This window comes from Bombina bombina, chromosome 6 (assembly GCF_027579735.1).
Source record: "Bombina bombina isolate aBomBom1 chromosome 6, aBomBom1.pri, whole genome shotgun sequence".
Classification (NCBI taxonomy): domain Eukaryota; kingdom Metazoa; phylum Chordata; class Amphibia; order Anura; family Bombinatoridae; genus Bombina; species Bombina bombina.
Genome location: NC_069504.1, coordinates 507687573 through 507708186, shown reverse-complemented (window position 1 = coordinate 507708186; position 20614 = coordinate 507687573). Strand labels below are relative to the sequence as shown.

General features: G+C 39.5%; 1 protein-coding gene across 2 annotated transcripts in view; it reads right to left on the bottom strand.

Annotated features, from left to right (window-relative positions):
* Positions 1-20614, bottom strand: part of C6H15orf39 (chromosome 6 C15orf39 homolog) — a 168054-nt gene that overhangs the window by 106642 nt on the left and 40798 nt on the right. For both annotated transcript variants that reach the window (XM_053717393.1, XM_053717392.1), the window contains exon 2: positions 9018-12641. In XM_053717393.1, coding sequence (XP_053573368.1) covers positions 9018-12585 — 3568 coding nt within the window. In that variant the 5' untranslated portion in view covers positions 12586-12641. The remainder of the gene's footprint in view (positions 1-9017; positions 12642-20614) is intronic.

Here is a 20614-nt window from a genome sequence, read left to right as displayed (position 1 = left end):
GGCTTCTCCATGGATCCTGACAAGTTATCTGCAGTTATGCAGTGGCCTTGCCCAGTTGGTCTTCGGTCTATGCAACGTTTTTTGGGGTTCGCCAATTACTATAGAAAGTTTATTAAAAACGTTTCTTCCTTGGTCAAACCTATCACAGACATGACCCGTAAAGAGAATGATCCACTCCATTGGTCACCTACTGCCATTAAGGCCTTTGATAGTCTTAAGACTGCCTTTGCTACCGCTCCAGTTCTGGCTCATCCTAACCCTGTCCTGCCTTTCGTTCTTGAGGTCGATGCATCTGAGACTGGAGTAGGTGCTCTCTTGTCTCAACGTCCTACGCCTGACGGTTCCTTGCATCCGTGTGGTTACTTCTCTAAGAAATTGTTTCCAGTGGAGTGCAATTATGAAATTAGCGACAGGGAATTACTGGCCATAATTTTGGCACTTAAGGAATGGAGGCATCTTCTCGAGGGTACTAGCGTGCCAGTGCTCATTCTTACTGACTACAAGAATTTAACTTATCTATCTGAAGCAAAACATTTGTCGCCCCGACAGGCCAGATGGGCGCTATTTTTGTCTCTGTTTAATTATGTGGTCTCCTACCTGCCTGGTAGTAAGAATGTTAGGGCTGATACCCTCTCTCAACAGTTTTCACCTCCTGACCATATTTTGGCTACCATACGTACTAATTTGACTTCTCCCTTGGGGGAGGAGATCCTGGCTGCACAAACCAATGCACCTCCTGAGAAACCTAGTGGTAAGTGTTTGGTTCCTGAGAATCTTTGAACTAAACTTTTGCACACTTACCACTATCCTAAAGCCGCAGGTCACCCAGGCAAGAACCAAATGATTTGGTCTGTCACTCGACAATTCTATTGGCCAGGTCTTTGTTCTGATGTTGCTGCATATGTTGCCTCCTGCTCAGTTTGTGCACAGAATAAGACTCCTCGACGTCTTCCTGTGTGTCTTCTTCAACCTATTGCTAATGGTGAGCGTCCTTGGACACATCTTTCCATGGACTTCATTGTCGAGCTCCCTGTTTCCAATGGCAATACTGTTATCCTTATGGTGGTTGACCGTTTTTCTAAAATGTCCCATTGCATTCCCTTTATGAAGCTGCCTACCACTCAGGAGCTTGCTTCAATTTTTGCCCGGGAGGTCTTCCGTTTACATGGGTTACCCAAGGAGATAGTGTCGGACCGGGGTAGCCAGTTTGTCTCCAGATTTTGGCGTTCCTTTTGTGCTCAAATGGGGATCCAGCTTTGCTTCTCCTCGGCATATCACCCTCAATCCAATGGGGCTGCGGAACGGTCTAATCAAGCTCTGGAACAGTTCCTCCATTGCTATGTCTCAGATCACCACAATAATTGGTCTGAACTGTTACCTTGGGCAGAGTTTGCTCGTAATAGTGCTATTAATGCTTCCTCCAAGATATCCCCGTTCATGGCAAATTTTGGGTTTCAACCATCCTTGTTGCCCGATTCATTCATGTCTCAGGGTATTCCGGCTTTGGAGGAGCATCTCCGGCAACTCCGTTCCACGTGGGTGCAGATTCAGGATTGCCTTCATCATTCTATGCAGCGCCAAAAGTTCCAGGCTGATCGTAGGCGTCTACCTGCACCTTCCTACCAGGTTGGTGAGAGAGTTTGGCTGTCCTCCCGCAACTTGAACCTTTGTGTGCCTTCCAATAAATTGGCTCCCTGTTATGTTGGTCCTTTTTCGAATACTCCGACGGGTTAATCCTGTGGCCTACGCTCTTGACCTTCCTCCTGCTATGCGCATCTCCAATGTTTTTCATGTCTCCCTCTTGAATCCATTGGTTTGTAATCGGTTTACCACTGTGTTGCCTCGCCCCCATCCTATCTTTGTTGACAATCATGAGGAGTATGAGGTCAGCAGCATTATTGACTCTAATATGTCCAGGGGCCATGTACAGTATTTGGTTCGATGTAGAGGCTACAGTCCGGCGGAGCGTTCTTGGGTTCCCTCCTCTGATGTTCATGCTCCCGCCCTCCTCCGTGCCTTACATGCCCGTTTCCCCAATAAGCCTTTTGTCCTCCCGCGGGGGAGGGGTCGTTGAGGGGAGAGTACTGTCAGGGTTTTTTCCCTGTTGTGTTTGCCATGTGCTGCTGGCAGCCTTTTTACTCACCTCTCTTCCTGACTATGGTGCATTGTGGGGGATGCTGCTAAATTCCTGCACTTCCTTCCAGACTGGTGTGCATCATCCATGTGAGACAGGATGCAGTCTCAGAATTGTGATGTCATCACTTATTATTTAAAGGGCCTCTGTTCAGTACGCTTTCCCTTTGCGTTGTCTCAGACCTGTTTGTGAGAGTTCCTGTGTATTACCTGGCTGCCTGACGTCCTTCCTGGTTCCTGATCCCTGGCTTGTTCCTGACTCTGCTGTTTTCCTTGTTCCTGATTTCAGCTCGTCTGACTATTCGCTTTGGCTCCTTACTCGGCTCGTCTGACTACCAGCTCTGGTTTTGATTCCTGTCTTGTTATTTAACTTGTGGACTTTTTATAATTTTTTGCCATTATTAAAAGGTGTGATTATTTTTTGCACTTCTTGTCTCAGTCTGATTCCTGGCACCCTGGCAGGGCATTACGAATACCTGGTGATGCCCTTTGGTTTATGCAATGCCCTAGCAACTTTTCAAAGATTGGTTAACGATATACTAAGGGATATATTGGACATATTTGTTGTTGTTTATCTGGATGATATTCTGATTTACTCCACTTCACTGCCAGAACATTACACATGTAAAAACTGTATTATCTCTTCTCAGAAAACATAATTTGTATGCAAAACTGGAGAGATGTGCTTTCAATGTTTAAAATGTAGGCGTTTCTTGGCTATGTAATTTCTCCAGGCACTTTAGAGATTGACTCTAGCAAGATAAAAGTTATCCTCTCCTGGACAGTACCTACTAATAAGAAAGGGGTACAATGCTTCTTGGGGTTCTGGAAATAGTGGCAACTGTGTTAGTTTAAGCAAATATCAACCCCTTCATAATATAGTATGCTTAAATAATAGTAGATATATAATCTATTCAGTATTCATTATATACCAGTAAGTATCACTGGTGAAGTGTAGGAGAAGGGGGGTGCCGACTGTCTGATAGATATATAGGTACAAAAAAGAGAGAGAAGTTTGACAGTACCCAGCACTCACAAAACACTATATAGTAACAGTATGCATTGAAAACCGGATTGTGTCAAGAACTGGTTATTAAAACGTAACTTTTACTAATGATAGAATAAAAAGGGTGGTAAATAGTACCAAATGTATAACATAAATATGGGAGACATACATTTAAAACTTAGATTAAGAAACAGATCAGGACTGTTTGTGTGAGACTTCAAAAACAGAATTACTTCCCTGGGTAATAGTTCATTACAGTGTATTTGAACTATTACCTTGGGGTTCTGAACTTCTATAGAAAATTCATATCGAAATTTTTCAAAGATCGTACAACCTATCACTGCCTTAACCAAGAAAGATACTACATTTAATTGGAATCCTCAAGCCCAGAAGGCATTTGAAGAGTTAAAAAGATTATTTACCTCAACTCCAATACTGATTCTACCAAATCTCAATAACCCCAATTTTTTGGAAGTTGATGCTTCTGAAAAAGCAGTTGGGGCTATTCTCTCACAACGCTACAGATCTATGGAAATCATGCCTCCAGTAGCTTTCTTCTCTCGCTCTTTATCTGAAGCATGGCGACATCTATTAGAAGGAACAAAAAATCCTGTCTGACTGCTACTCGTTTCATCCAAGAGATATTCAGATTGCACAGCATACTTGAATCTATAGTTACAGATAGAGGCACACAATTCACCTTGTGCCTTACTTGGACTTACTTTTGCCAAGGGTTACACATTTAGAAATCATTATCCACTTCCTTCAATCCACAAACCAATGGTCAAACCGTACGAACAAACCAAACTTTGAAACAGTATCTGCAATGTTTTATATTTTATCTACAGGATAATTGGAATCAATATAAAACTCTAGCTAAGTTTGCCTTTTGCTAATTATGGTTACCATCCTGCAATGCTGCCTGGATCACCTATTTCAACTTCAGTTCCTGAAGCAGATAAACAAATTAAAGACTTAATAACAAAATGTTCAGTTATCAAAAGAACTTTGGTCAAAGCACAAAAAAACATATAAATATTTTGCTGATCAACATCGAAGTCCTACTCCTGATTATAAAATATGAGACAAAGTATGGCTTTCTACTGCCCACCTTCTTCAAAGAAACTGTGTCCTAGATATATTGGGCCTTTTGAGATAATTAAAATAATATCCCCTACTGCAGTAAATTTATGTCTACTAAATGATTACTCAATACACCCTGTATTTCATACATCCTTATTAAAGTATATGGTTCCTGATCCCTTTGCATCAAGAACGCCTCATAGACCTGATCCTGTGATTATAGATGGAGAGGAGGAGTATGAAGTATAGGAGATTCTTGATTCTAGAAGGAGGAGGAGACATCTTGAATATCTAATTCACTGGCAAGGTTATGGACCATAAGAGAGAGTTTGGGTTCTTGCAGAGGATGTCCATGCCCCTCTATGTCTTCAAAGGTTTCACAGAAGTCATCCAGAGAAGCCTGGTACTGATTGCCCCCAGATGGTGCACCTAAAGGGGGGAGGGGCAAGGTAATGCACTTACCTGTACTAATGCTGCAGAGGGTACTCCTGTTGGTCCTCCATTGGTGCCCAGATTCAGCAGTGCAAAGCCAGCTGTAGCTCCATGTGCTGCTAATGGAATCCTCCATATTAGTGCAACATTATTTCTCTTCCCTAAAAACTGCAACAACTGTGAAAAGTACCTAGACTACTGCAGAGGTTGCACAAACACTCCACTCCACCTAGTGGCAGCAATGCAGTATTGGATAAACAGTATTGCACAGATGTGAAAGATTTAAAGCAAACACCACACCCCTTACCAGCTGTCACTCATTTAGCAACCCTATAAAGCACTGCTGTCCAGTGAACTCAGTGCTCAGTTATTAAAAAGCTATCATTAAGTTAAGTTCCGTGTATGAATCTTGGTTTCCTGAACTTTCTGCCTTGTTTCCCGTTTATGAACTATTGTTGCCTACCCTGACCCCTTGCTTGTTATACTGTTTATGAACCTTTGCTGCCTGTTTGACCTTGGAACGTTTGACCTTGCTTTTGGATTTTCCTTCTGTACCACACACTCTTGTGTTATCTAGCGGTCATGCTAGCTATACTCCGCTACTGGGCTCCTATTCTTCATTAATCCTGACACTTAGAATCAAACATTTAAAGAAAAAAAATTACTACACACCATTTGTAGATGTTGGGATCCTGATGTGACTTTTCCAGTATGACCATCACACCAATATACAAATGGAATTCAGATGGTTAAGTAGTCGTGAGGATAGATTCGGATTACAATAGGTTAATGTCACACATGTAAATGAGTATTTCCCTTCCATAGTGAACAAAGGTGTTAATTTAAGAGCACTTTGCTGTAAGCTTAAAAAAGGTGTGAATGGGCTATTGTGTCAGTTTCAGGTGATCACACAGTTTCTTTCTTGGAAACAGATATTTAACACACAAAAAGTCCTTTTTGGGAGCTTTTCTGATGAAATGGTGTTCACAGCTGCAGGCTTTTAATGCACAAATTCATTTTGAATTGTGATCATTCAAGAAACTTGACGACCAGTTCGGTGGAAAGCAAAAAAACATATTGGGAGCAAATCTCCGATAGATATAATCGACCCCTATGTGTTATTCTTTGCTCGAGACTGAGCACAAGATAAACGCACCCTTCTCTTTCGATTGTGCACCACTTGTAATCTAGCCCATAGAGTTTAAAAAAAAAAAAAGCTGAATCAGACAATTGAAGTAAAAATATTTTTTGGGGGTCGGGGGGAGAACCTTCTATTGTTGCGTCATCTTCACCATTGGGGACTTACCTATCCACCATATACTCCCCCAACAGCTGTCCATTAACAGTTGTTTAGTTGCATTAGCTCTTGTGTCAGGTCCAACAACTAAACAAATAACTTCTCCTAATGACTTTAGATGAAACTAAAGTGTGATAGATAAAATGTTGAGAGCTGTATGGCAACAGTGTATAAGATGCTTTCACGCTCATGTGCATATACAGATATGCTCATCAGCAAAGGATACTAAGAGAATGAAGTATATTTAACAAAGTAGGGTTGCTGTTTTTTTTAAATTGCATGCTCAACCTGAATCATGAAAGTTTAACTTTGACTTTAATGTCCCTTTAACGCTAATGATATACCAGGAAAAGCAAACCAGGCATGAAGTAGTTCTTTTCTTGCATTGGACTTTTATTCCTTTAAGTCCATGAAAAGTTGCATTAAAGGGACAGTCTACACTAAAATTGTTATTGTTTAAAAAGATAGATAAGGCCTTTACTTCCCATTCCCCAGCTTTGCACAACCAACATTGTTATATTAATATACTTTATAACATTTAAACCTCTAAATTTCTGCTCGTTTCTAAACCACTAAAGACAGCCTCTTATATTTTTTATTAGCTTTTCACAACAGGAGAATGCTAGTGCATGTGCACCATATAGCTAACACTGTGCTCATACCTGTGGGTTGTGCACAACACAGCTAAAATGCAAGTCAATAGATAATAAATAAAAAGTCATGTGATCAGGGGGCTGTCAGACGATGCTTAGATACAAGGTAATCACAGAGGTAAAAAGTATATTAATATAACTGTGTTGGTTATGCAAAACTGGAGAATGGGTAATAAAGCGATTATCTTTTAAAACAATAAAATTTCTATTGTACACTGTCCCTTTAAAAAAAAGATTATTATACAATCATACAAACGCATTACAATTAAACCTATATTAAACCTATATACACACAGATTCACATACACAGCACGCCCATTTCTATTGTTATTTACAAGAAACCCATACGTACTTGTGTGCATGCAGCCCAGACTGTGTACTGGAACCTGGAAGAAATAAATTAAAGGGACATGAGCACAGTATGCTCCCCCTCAAAACACACAGCCCCATTGTTGCAAAAAGGCTTTTGGTGATCTAATCCCACTAAATGACTTTTCAGCAGGACAGTGTAACTGTAGATTTAAAAAGCAAGCATGTGTGTAATAAAGACACATTCCGGTCAAAATTTAAATTCACTTCGATAAACTACATCTTTGAATAAAGCATATTTGCAATATACGTGTATAGGCAAAAATGCTCCTAGTAAAAGTTACCACTGTTTTAGTGTTAGTATTTTTCTCTGCACGTGCATGTGAAGCATAACTAGATATTCTCAGTGCACCAGCATTTTAAATACTGAAGCTGCTCAGAGCTCCAGTGGGGCTTGTATAATGTCAACAATTAACAAATTGGGTCATTACCAGATAGTACAAGCACCTTAGGCTCTCAGAGCAAGTACTGTGTTTTAAATGCTGGTGCACGGTGCATATTTATATATGCATTTAAAAAAGCTATAGCTTTTATTAGAATCATTTTTGCCAATACATGTATATTACAAAAATGCTTCTATTCAAAACTGACATCTATCCATGTGGATTCCAATTTTGGCTGGAATGTTCTTTAAGTGCCACAAATTATTTGGAGGCAAGAAAGCTTAAAAAAAAAAAAAAAGAAGAAGAATATGTTTAACTATCTACCAATTTATTTTTTTTTTAATTTTTTTTATATAGATTTTTTTATGGTATGAAACTTATCTAGGAAACATAATAAAAAAGCAAATAGCTTTTTTTAAGCCATTATTGTATAGAATATAGAAGATGAAATGTAGTTATAAGTGTCAAACATTTCACTGAGTCTTGTGAATAGGAACAGAAAGGTCGAAATGTGTATGGGTGCATTTTTATTGTAAATATATTATCAGTTTACGTTTATTAGCAAAAATGCTTCTAGTAAAAGTCATTAATGTTCTTCCAGCTGCATATGTACATATGCTGTGAGGGACCGTTTACCAATATTCAAAACACTCCACCTTCTCACAGAGTCAGCAGTGACTTGTATGACCCAAATAAAGTCTTCACATACGCAATACACATCACCATCAGCTCAGGCCCTCACAGCATATCTGAGTTTGACACTAAAAAAACAATAATTACATTTACCATAAGCATTTTTTTCTAATGGAAATATAGTTTAAAAATATTCTTCTATTTAAACCTGAAATGTACCAATGTACATTTCAAATTAGACCTTAATATCCCTTTAAAAGCAGAGCTAATTAGGCTACAATTGTAACTCTGTTCCATATATAAAGAATTGTATTGTGCATCCAATATGTTGTAAAAACAACATGGCATTCAAAAGCTGCAATACAACATGTTCTGCTAAGGTGGCACATTTTTATATTTGTGTGATTGTATGTTTTATAAGGTATTGGTCTAGTTTAATAGGGGGATATTTTTGCATGCTTTTAACACAGAGCAAAAAATAAAATAAAAAAATAAGCCAGATTGTAAACTTCTCGGGTGTTCTGGAGTTCTAGATAAAATAAAGACTACAAGCTCTATCACAAGTCTGCAGGAACTAAAACAGATAACCACCAGCCAGTACTCATCCATTGTTAAATACATCTGAGGCAATCAGAGATAAAACATGTGTTTAAGATAAAACAGCTGTTTAACAAACAGCTTTTGTATAAATCCCACCAGCCATTGTAGCAGTTAGATATATTATACAGATAAGAGCAAAAGAATTGGAGAATGGAGGACTTCTAATTATCCACGGATAAACAGGCAAAGGAGTAAGACAGGGTTAGTAGCAGGAAATTGTACTGAAGCATTAAAAACATGTGACAACGTCTCATTGATAGATAAAGCACATGTATATATACTTAAAATTGCATGAAATGAGCAACAGTATACAATATGCCAATTTAGCAAGGTTTTTTCCTGGTAAACCTCAGTATGCATTTTGTGAAAAACAATGGGTGAGATTTGCAGAGCCCCATAAGCAGAATTAATAGCGTTTTTGTACTCACCAGTCTGTTTTTGGACACAATGGCTCCAATACATGTGTAGCAAGTCTGGATAAACATCAGGCAGTTGTTTTAATGCAAGGAGTTTCAACATGCGGGAAGGGCAGTCCTTGAGCTTAGTCTCTCTAAGGAGTTTTTCCTCTGACAGTGTTGTTGGCCGCAGCGCAACCTTGTGACCTTGCAAAACCCGGTCTACAGAAGTCCCCAGCAACTCTGGAAATAAAAGCTCCTTTACAAGGTATATGGGAATGAAAATAGCACCTGCTCGGATAACATGTGGAAATGGGCATCTGCGAGTGAACATAAATGTCTCCAACTGAGACAGAAGCTTGTGGAGAAGCAGGCGTACTCCATCAAAGGTCAGCCATACATCACGGCCATTAAAGTCTAATGTGTTTTCAGTCAACCTTGAGTTACTTTTAGTTTTAACTGGAGATTTAGGCCTCTCTTCCTCTTTGGCTTTTGCCAACCATTCTTGTAGGATATCAGGCGAAGATCCAGAAACATTGTTGAAGATAGCCATGCGCACTGAGCGATGTAGCTCAGTGAAGTGCCTCCCAGACCCATTCTGTGAAAGTTCGCCACCACTAGCAAGGGAAACATTGGCTTCTCCAAGAGTAGGAGAGGCCTCAGGAGCACTTGGAGGCAGGGACTGCACAGTTTCAGATGGCAGACAACAAGACCTAGAAAAGAAATGTGCTTCAGCGCTGCTAGTTTCACCATGGATCTCCCCTCCAGTTGAAGACAGCTTCATAATTTTGTATTTCTTAAACATAAAGGATTTTGAGCTGTGGAAGCCATTACTCTCATTATCTACCCCTGTGGACTGAGCCATCAAATCTAAAGAGTCTTGGGTGTGTCTCAGTCTCCTTGTAGACTCAGAATGCCAAGCTGTATACTGGGATGAACAAAGAGCAGAGATTTTTGAGGGAAAAACATGAGAGGTTTGAGAGGTGCAGACAGAATGATCCCCAAGATGACGAAGATTGGCACTTTGTGGGCAACTCATGGTTGGAGCTTGCATGACAAAAGCAGGTTGTGGAAGGCTGTGGGTTGAGGACTGAGAATTGTAGGCATGTGGAGGACATGGGGTTGAGGATGAAGAAGACCTACTTGTGGAAATCTGAGAGGTACTGCATTTGGTGGACTGAGAGGAGCAGCTGTTGTTGGGCTGAGACAGCCATGAAGTAGTGGTGTGAGAGGGCCAGCTGGCAGTTGTCTGTGAGGGCCAGCTAGAAGAGTTTTGAGAAGGCATTTTCACAAAACTCTCAGACGGCAAGCTTACAGTTGTCGGACAAGGGTAGGTTACAGTTGTTTGAGACGGCATGCTCACAGCAGTTTGAGTGGGCGAGCTTACAGAAACTTTAGAAGGAGAGTGCACTGAGGCTTGAGAGGTTGAGCTCAAAGCAGCTTGAGAAGTCGAGATCACAGAATCCTGAGGGGTCAAGCTAACAGAGGTGTGACAGGTCGAGTTTACAACAGTTTGAGAGGGCAAACATGACCTGGTCTTAGAAAGTATGCTTGCAGTTATCTGTGCTGGTAAACTCATTGTGGATACACATGGCACACTTGTGGTGGGATGTGATGTGGAGCATTTAGTGTTTGCTTCAGAAATTTCCTGTGAGTAGCCATTGGATGTAGGTAACTTTTTCAAACTGAGATCCAGCACCAACTCGTCACCACCTTTATGTGAGGAAGAAGCACCTTCTTCACAATGTACAGTAACTGTAGAGTTCAGGTTATATGAAGACTCATTCTTAGTTTTATGTAGGGTATTACTCTGTCTAGGAGAATCTTTTGGCCTCTCCTGTAAATTTTGAGCTTGTTCTGGATTTGGTTGATTGCTAGTGGATATGTTGCTGCTAGATATAAGTTCCAGTTCTTTAGTGAAAGGATGAGGAGCTGCACCCTCCAAATAAGCACGGTATGGAGCCAAACTAAAGACATCATTGATTACTGGCATAGGAGGTGAGGAGGGGCGACCTATGTCTTTCTCAGCTACAGGTCCAGACTGGAGTTCATTTTTGGGACTCATTGGTGTAGGACCTGAATGTTTGGACTTTGGAATATTATCTTGTATATTATTTTGATCATAGGCCCTTGGGGAAATGCCAGGAGTAAGTGATACAGGGATAAGTTCTGTAATCAGGCTGGATGTCTGTTCACATTTACTGGGTGAGTATGAGTCTATTTTATTGTTTGAAACTGTAGGATAAAATATTTTGTGCATTCCAGAGGCATGGGAGGCTACAGTGCTCTCTTTTGCAGGCCAGGAAACAATTGGCTTTGTAGGATGATGTAATTGATCATTACTGGGAACAGAAGGCGATCTGTATGAATTCTGACTGGGTGAGAGAGATGACATTGGGGATCTTTGGGGATTATTTCTTTGAGAACGAAGGTAGTCCTCCTGGAATGATTCTGTGTGAAGCTTCCTGTCCTCTTGGGATGTGCATTTCCATATATCTTTACCCATCTGAATTTTGTCCATAGAGCTCAGTGGCAGATTCCTGACAGACTGATCTGTACTGATCTTTCTCTCATTTTCTACCAGCTGATTTTCTATCTGTCCAGAGCCCACCTGTAAACACGATGAATCTAAAATCATCTCTCTAGTCATGTGAGCTGCATCAGGATTCATCTGCATGTCTATATTTGTATTAAAGCAGAAAGAAGTAGGTCTATGGGAGTAACTGTCTTCCTTACAACTGTAATGATTTTGAAAGGCATTTGATTTAAAGGAGTGGCATAAATGAGATGGAGGTGTGAAAGCTGAGCTCCTCCGTCTGCTTAAATTAGCTTCACCTGGAGCATAAAGTAATGTCTGTACATTATGAGGCATAATCAAGTGACTGTGTGCTGTATAGGTTTCCTGCTGGGGATGGGGTGAAACCAGTGCCTCATTTTCATATTCCCTGTGTTGATTAACTGGACTTGCCTCTGGTAAGCCATGTGAAAGAGGTAGTGTACTCTTGCCTGGTTCTGCAGCACACATTTGAGATGGATAAGACTTTCTATGCACACTTGATGCATACACAGGGGAACATGGATATGCAAATTGAGAGGAGGGGCTCCAATCTACACAAGAAAAAGGGAACTGCTGTGATTCCGTATGGGGACTCAAAGGTGGGAAACTGTGTTTGCCATTTCCTGAATCCACATAGCCATTGGGGCTCCTGTATAAAGGCCGTGGCATAGCCACTGGAGGACAAGCAAAAGATGATGACACAGGGTAACCCAAGAGGCGCCGCTGTTGGACTTGAAAATGTGTCTCTAATGTCTCTAAAAGTTGCGGTTGGTTCTTCATCCTTTCAGATTCTAATGTATGGCACCTCTCTGGTGCTCCATCAGTCCTTAACTGCTGAGTCAGAGCACTGCCTGCATACTGCAAGTAAGCAGTGGTAGAGCTCCAAGGTCTGACACTTTTTGATACTTCAGAGTCAGGAAGGGATTTTAGAAAGGATTTGTAAGCAAGTAAATCATCAGGACAGATCCGCTGGTCAACATCTGTGCGAGATAATTTGGTGGAAATTACATGTTCCTGGATGCTAGGGGACCGCTTGCCTGCCATTAGAAACACCAAAAGATATTACTGTCCAACTTTTCCATGGGACAAAGTTTCTTCCCCTGAAAAATAAAAAAATACCATATCAATTAAGATGGAAAAAAAGGTATATAGCACAATTTAAAATGATAAGATCAAGAAGTAAGATCTTAGGAGCTGTGACTCCTTGCTTTTGCACTTGTTTATTTTTTGTATTATTGGAAGCTAGCTGGTAACTGGTGACTACACACATTTGTACCTTTTCACTAGCTCACCAGATTTGTTCATCTAACTCCCAGCAGTGCATTGCTGTTCTGGACTATGGCTCATTATTTTTTTTTTCTTGCTCATGTGCCAACTGCCTTAAACTTAAAAATGAGTGCGACCGGATTAGCGTGTGTTTTACAAGGTGAAAGTAAAAAGTTAGCGCGCAAGCAAAAGCCTGAGAAGCCCTAACTTCAGGACAAAAAGCCTTTTTAGTTATCGATCAACTGTGCTAAAAGCCGAAGGTGCATTAAGAATACTTAACATTCCTTTGTACTTCACATAGAAGAAAATGTTCTTTTTATTTATTTTTTTTAAATATATATATTTATATTACACACACATTTGAGTCCTTTCCAGTCAAACATTTATATCAATAATAAAATTATATTTTTGTCATTAAAAAGTGTATATATGAGCATGGTTTATTTTAATGTTTTTGATGCGTTTTGAGAAAGACATTGAACTCTTACATTTGACTTCAGGTCTTAAGTCGCGCAAAATATTCTAGCAGTTTCAGCTTACACTTGAGCACAACCTATAACTTCTTTTAACTTGTAAAATAAGAGCTATTTTGCAATATCCATTGAAAGTATAGGTTGCGCCAAAATGGTCAGATGCGCTAACCATTCTCTGGTAAATGGGATTTACCATGGACTTGTAATATCAACTTGTGCGCTAATATTAGCGAGGTTCAGCGATATTGCTTATTGAATGCCCCTTGTAATTTGGCCCTTTCTGTTTAATTCCTTTGCAGGGGTTAATCGTACATTTATATACAAGCAATACTAATAAAACACTAACATATTAGAGCATTTTCATTTTAGACTGTATCCCTTTAAAATTGTATCATCCATCAATTACAAGTTATTTATAAAAGATCTATTAGCCTACCTAAGCCTCAACTGTTATTTCCCTATTTTTTATGCCTGAGGGAGATTACTCCAGGAAAAAAAATCATGTTGTTACCAGCTATTCTTCCAATGATTTTTAAAAGGACTAAATATGTATGATTTACACAGCCACATGGTCACATAACTTAAAGGGACAGTGTACTGTAATATTGTTTTTCTATTCTTTCAGGTGTTCCCAATGATCTATTTCACCTGCTGGAGTATATTCATGTTTTAGCAGATAGTACATTTACCTTAATTATGTAATTTGAAATAGCTATTTTTGCCTGTTCTATCCCCACCTATTCTGAAAATGTCAATACTTATGTACTAGTTATAGAAAAGCTATGTAAACAAGACGTTGTTGAAGAAATCACACTTTCATTTGGGGGTTGGACAGAGATACTAAAATGTTAATTTTCCACAGCTCTCTTTAAATTATTGGTCTCCCTGTATATATTCAGATAAGAGAAAGAGTATGTTATGTAAACATAGAGATACACTAATGAGGTCTGCCCTCCATGCAAGCTCAGCTTATTTCACTGGGTTGTTCAATTAACAGAAACAGGTATTACATATAAAAATATATACCTAAATGAGCATTTCTTCATACATTTTATACTCTGCACGTGGTATAACAGGTAATTGAAAACAATTTTACAGTACACTGTCCCTTTAAACATACCATAAAAAGAACAGATGAGCTTTCCATAGACACTATGTGTAGCTGTATAGAAAACAAAAAAGGTTATAGTCAATCAGAAAATGCCCTAAAAAACATTATTTTATGCCATTCTTTCAAAATGTTATTGCCTATATCGCAGGAAAAAAAAACATTTTATTTGCACAGGAAGATTGATAAAAAAAAAACACCAACCAAGTTTTAGAAACATAAAAATGCATTTGTATATTTGACATTGGATGACCTTTGTATGCTCAATTAAAAAAGTGTGATGAGGTATTTGGAGACACTCTTCCCACTGTCACGGCTTGGCAGATAACCCTGTCTGTGACAGTGAATGCATCACTGTTAGAGAACTCACACTAAAGAAACATTTTCATTACAAAAAGGTTCATTAGTGTGACGGGACAGAATGAATTGTGCCTCTAGCGAGAAAGCCTACAATGAGATCACGACTGATGGAAAGGAGGGTCTGCAATCAGCCATAGGAATAAGACCTGCTAAGAGGATTGGAACAAGGTGAAATGTAATTTGTACCCAAAAGATAATCCTATTTTCTTTCATGTAATTGGCAAGAGTCCATGAGCTAGTGACATATGGGATATACAATCCTACCAGGAGGGGCAAAGTTTCCCAAACCTCAAAATGCCTATAAATACACCCCTCACCACACCCACAATTCAGTTTTACAAACTTTGCCTCCTATGGAGGTGGTGAAGTAAGTTTGTGCTAAGATTTCTACGTTGATATGCGCTTCTCAGCATTGTTGAAGCCCGATTCCTCTCAGAGTACAGCGAATGTCAGAGGGACGTGAAGGGAGTATCACTTATTTGAATACGATTATTTCCCTAACGGGGGTCTATTTCATAGGTTCTCTGTTATCGGTCGTAGAGATTCATCTCCTACCTCCCTTTTCAGATCGACGATATACTCTCAATTTACCATTACCTCTACTAATAACCGTTTTAGTACTGGTTTGGCCATCTGCTATATGTGGATGGGTGTCTTTTGGTAAGTATGTTTTCATTACTTAAGACACCTCAGCTATGGTTTGGCACTTTATGCATTTATATAAAGTTCTAAATACTGTATATGTATTGTACTTATATTTGCCATGAGTCAGGTTCAGGTATTTCCTTCTGCAGACTGTCAGTTTCATATTTGGGAATGTAAACATTTTTAAGAAATTTATATCTTACCTGGGGTTTAGTCTTTTTTTCAATTGACTAATTCTTGCAATTGCGGGTATTAGGCCCGCGGGTGCGTCAAATGCTAAGCTTTATTGCGTCATTCTTGGCGCAAAACATTTTTTGGCGCGAAAAAGTACGTTTATGACGCAACTTCATCATTTCCGGCGTCATACGCGACGCCGAGACCTTTCACACGGCGGCGTCATTAGAGACGCAAGTGTGTCATTTCCGGTCATTTTTGGCGCCAAAAAAGAGTTTATGTTACGTTGTGCGTCATACTTGGCGCCAAACTTTTTTCATTATTTCAATACCCCTTGTTTGTTTGCCTCTTGCTTTTTGCTTTCAGAGGCCTATGCTATTGCATTTTTCCCATTCCTGAAACTGTCATATAAGGAAATAGATAATTTTGCTTTATATGTTGTTTTTTCTCTTACATTGTGCAAGGTGTCCCAATCTGATCCTGCCTCAGAAGTTTCTGCTGGAACATTGCTGCCTGACATCGGTTCTACCAAAGCTAAGTGCATTTGTTGTAAAATTGTAGAAATTATTCCACCGAATGTCATTTGTAATAGTTGTCATGATAAACTTTTACATGCAGATAGTGTTTCCATCAGTAATAGTACATTGCCAGTTGCAGTTCCTTCAACTTCTAATGTGCATGATATACCTGTAAATTTTAAAGAATTTGTTTCTGATTCTATTATGAAGACTTTGTCTGCATTTCCACCTTCTAATAAACGTAAAAGGTCTTTTAAAACTTCTCATTTAGCTGATGAAATTCCAAATGACCAACAACATAATAATTCATCCTCTTCTGATTAAGATCTATCTGAAACAGAAGATCCTTCCTCAGACATTGACACTGACAAATCTACTTATTTATTTAAAATAGAGTATATGCGTTCTTTATTAAAAGAAGTGTTAATTACTTTGGATATTGAGGTAACCAGTCCTATTGACGTTCGGTCTAATAAACGTTTAAATGCCGTTTTTAAACCTCCTGTGGTTTCCCCAGGGGTTTTTCCCAATCCTGAGGCTATTCCTGATATGATTTCTAGGGAATGGAATAAGCCAGGTACTTCTTTTATTCCTTCTTCAAGGTTTAAAAAATTGTATCCTTTACCAGCAAAATCTATAGTGTTTTGGGAAAAAATCCCCAAAGTTGATGGGGCTATTTCTACTCTTGCTAAATGTACCACTATGCCTATGGATGATAGCACTTCCTTTAAGGATCCTTTAGATAGGAAGCTTGAATCTTATCTAAGGAAGGCCTATTTATATTCAGGTCATCTTCTCAGACCTGCTATTTCCTTGGCTGATGTTGCGGCTGCATCAACTTTCTGGTTGGAAAATTTAGCGCAACACGAATTGGATTCTGACATATCTAGCGTTGTTCGCTTACTGCAACATGCTAATCATTTTATTTGTGATGCCATTTTTGATATTATCAACATTGATGTTAGATCCATGTCTTTAGCTGTTTTAGCTAGAAGGGCTTTGTGGCTTAAATCTTGGAATGCTGATATGACATCTAAATCTAGATTACTATCTCTTTCTTTCCAAGGTAATAATTTATTTGGTTCTCAGTTGAATTCTATTATTTCAACTATCACTGGCGGAAAAGGAGATTTTTTGCCTCAGGATAAAAAACCTAAGGGTAAATCTAAGGCTTCTAACCGTTTTCGTTCCTTTCGTCAGAATAAGGAACAAAAACTCAATCCTCCCCCCAAGGAATCTGCTTCCAATTGGAAGCCTTCCTCAAATTGGAATAAATCCAAGCCATTTAGGAAACCAAAGTCAGCCCCTAAATCCGCATGAAGGTGCGGCCCTCATGTCAGTTCAGCTGGTAGGGGGCAGATTAAGGTTTTTCAAGGATTTTTTGATAAATTCTGTCCAAAATCATTGGATTCAGAGCATTGTCTCTCAAAGGTATCGAATAGGATTCAGAGTAAGACCTCCTGTGAGAAGATTTTTTCTCTCACGCATCCCTGTAAATCCAGTAAAAGCTCAGGCTTTTCTGAAGTGTGTTTCAGACCTTCAGAGTCTTCAGGGGTAATCATGCCAGTTCCTCCTCAGGAACAAGGTTTGGGGTTTTATTCAAACCTATTCATTGTACCAAAGAAAGAAAATTTATTCAGACTAGTTCTGGATCTAAAATTTTTGAATCGTTATGTAAGAGTACCAACTTTCAAGATGGTGACTATAAGGACTATTCTGCCTTTTGTTCAGCGAGGACATTATATGTCCACAATAGACTTGCAGGATGCATACCTTCATATTCCGATTCATCCAGAACACTTTCAGTTTCTGAGATTCTCTTTTCTAGACAAGCATTACCAATTTGTTGCTCTTCCATTTGGCCTAGCAACAGCTCCAAGAATCTTTTCAAAGGTTCTGGGTGCCCTACTATCTGTAATCAGAGAACAGGGTATCGCCGTGTTTCCTTATTTGGACGATATCTTGGTACTTGCTCAGTCTTTACATACTGCAGAATCTCACACGAATCAACTAGTGTTGTTTCTTCGGAAACATGGTTGGAGGATCAATTTACCAAAAAGTTTCTTGATTCCTCAGACAAGGGTCACCTTTTTGGGCTTCCAGATAGATTCAGTGTCCATGACTCTGTTTCTAACAGGCAAGAGACGTTTAAAATTGGTTGCAGCATGCCGGCTCCTTCAGTCTCAGTCATTCCCTTCAGTGGCTAGGTGCATGGAAGTTTTAGGTCTCATGACTGCAGCATCGGACGCGATCCCCTTTGCTCGTTTTCACATGAGACCTCTACAGCTTTGTATGCTGAATCAATGGTGCAGGGATTATACAAAGATATACAGTAGCGTCTCCCTTTGCAGCTCCAGGCTATTTAGTGTTGTGGGTAAGATGGAGGAATATGTAAACTGACTCACCCGGCAGCATACAGGTCGTGCCGTAATCGTGGCCCCACTATGCGGTTGCGGAGTAATCATCCGGTATATCCCAGCTGTACTGAGGATCCCATCTCCGCCGGCCTCCTGTGCACTAACCTCTTCAATGCAAGTGCCGGATGAGTATCAGCGTTAGCGTGTTTCTTGCTACCAACCGTGGCACACGCTGTCCTCCTGATGCGGTCTTCCCTGCTTTGCGTGATGACGTCACATCAACAACACCAATCCAACCTCTGCTGCTCCGGTGTACGCCAAGGCTCAAGCTGGGAAAAGTATATAGACGTAATTTGTGGAAAAACCAGCGAGACCTCCAGGCGTTAAATCAAAAATTGACTTTATTGGAGAAACAATAAAACAGCATAAAAGCTTAATGCCCTCGCATAGGGGGTATACTGAACGGGTCCTACGCGTTTCGGCAGCCCTCTGCCTTATTCATGGACTGATAAGTTCACATAAAAATGCTACTTAAATACACCTGAGCCCCCAGGTATAGGAAACCCCGTATATGCTACTTTTAAAGGGACAGGACACTGCCTTACAGTCTTGGTGTTAAGTGATTAGGAATTGTAACAAATAACCTTGTTTAATTAATAACTATTGAATCAAGTTTCTAATCAATGCATTTTGAATATAATATATATAAACCATAATCATATATCATGTGATCATGAACTAACGTTTACATGAAATTGCAGTCATTAGTACAAACAAATTCAAACAGCATAATTTTATCATGATTCTGAAATTAAAAAAAGAGAAAAAAGGAAAAGAAAAGGAAAAAAGGAGAAGAAAAAGGAAAAGAGGAAGAAAGGAGAGAATGATTCCAAAAATGGGGGACAGCATAAACATAACATCACATAAAGATCCAAATAGTTTATAAAGTGTGTATGTCTAACCTTAGATATAAATAGATATGCTTTATTATTAATTTATCTATCCGTTCTACTATCACAGTTAGACTCAAATTACAATATATTTATAGATCTTACTAGTGAGTAATGTTATAATGTTGATGCTATTTCGAGAATTGTCTCTTATATAAAATTTATGGATTAATAAGATGGGCAACTCGTAAGCTATCCTCTAATAATAGTTTATTTTAATACTGTCGATTCCAAAAATTAATAACATCACCTTCAATATTGAAGCCCTTTGGTCTTCTAGTCTGTAATTTGAAGATCCAAAAGGCTTCTTTGAACAGTAACTTCGTCATTCTGTCCCCTCCACGTAGTGGAGCTTTAATCTGGTCAATCACTTGCCATTTGAAAGATGAGACTACTTTATCATGAACATAGATAAAGTGTCTAGCTAGATCTGAACACTCAACACCGTTCTCTATGTTGTTCAGATGTTCCCTGATCCTGTTTCTGCCCTCTCTGGAGGTGCATCCTACATACTGTTTCTTACATTGGGTGCACTCAACCAGATATATTACAAAAATAGAGCGGCAATTTGTATAGGATCCAAGATCAAACACCTTCTGTGTTACATATGATTGAAAGTTTTTCGTAATTCGTGTGAAACCACACGCTGTGCAGCTGCTAAAGTGGCATTTGTAATGTCCTTTGACCTCTAGCCAGCTGCTGACCCTAGTGGGGGACTTACGTAACATGCTGGGAGACAACATGTTACCTAGAGAACATCCTCTCTTAGGTACAAAATTACAACCATTAGATACATAATCTTTAAGGCTGTCCTCAGCTGTAAGTATCGGGAGATGTTTGCCAACAATGCTGCATATATCATCAAACTGAGCACTGTATGCGGTAGTAAAAGTGGGTTTCAAAGAACTGAACCCAGTATCTCTTTTACTATTCCCATGGTCCCCCAGTAGTTGTCTCCTGTCTATGCGACGTACTTCCAAAAGTGCTCTCTCAAGCACCTTTCTCTTATACCCTCTCTCAAGAAAATTATTCATTAAGATTAAGCTTTCTTTTTCAAAATCTAATTCCTCCGTGCAATTACGTTTTACACGGATGAACTGACCTTTCGCAACCCCAAAACCTGTGTATTTTGGATGATTGCTCCGGCCATGCAACACTGCGTTTGTAGCTATGGGCTTCCGATACAAGGTTGTCTTCACCCTGTGTTCTTCAACATCCCCAA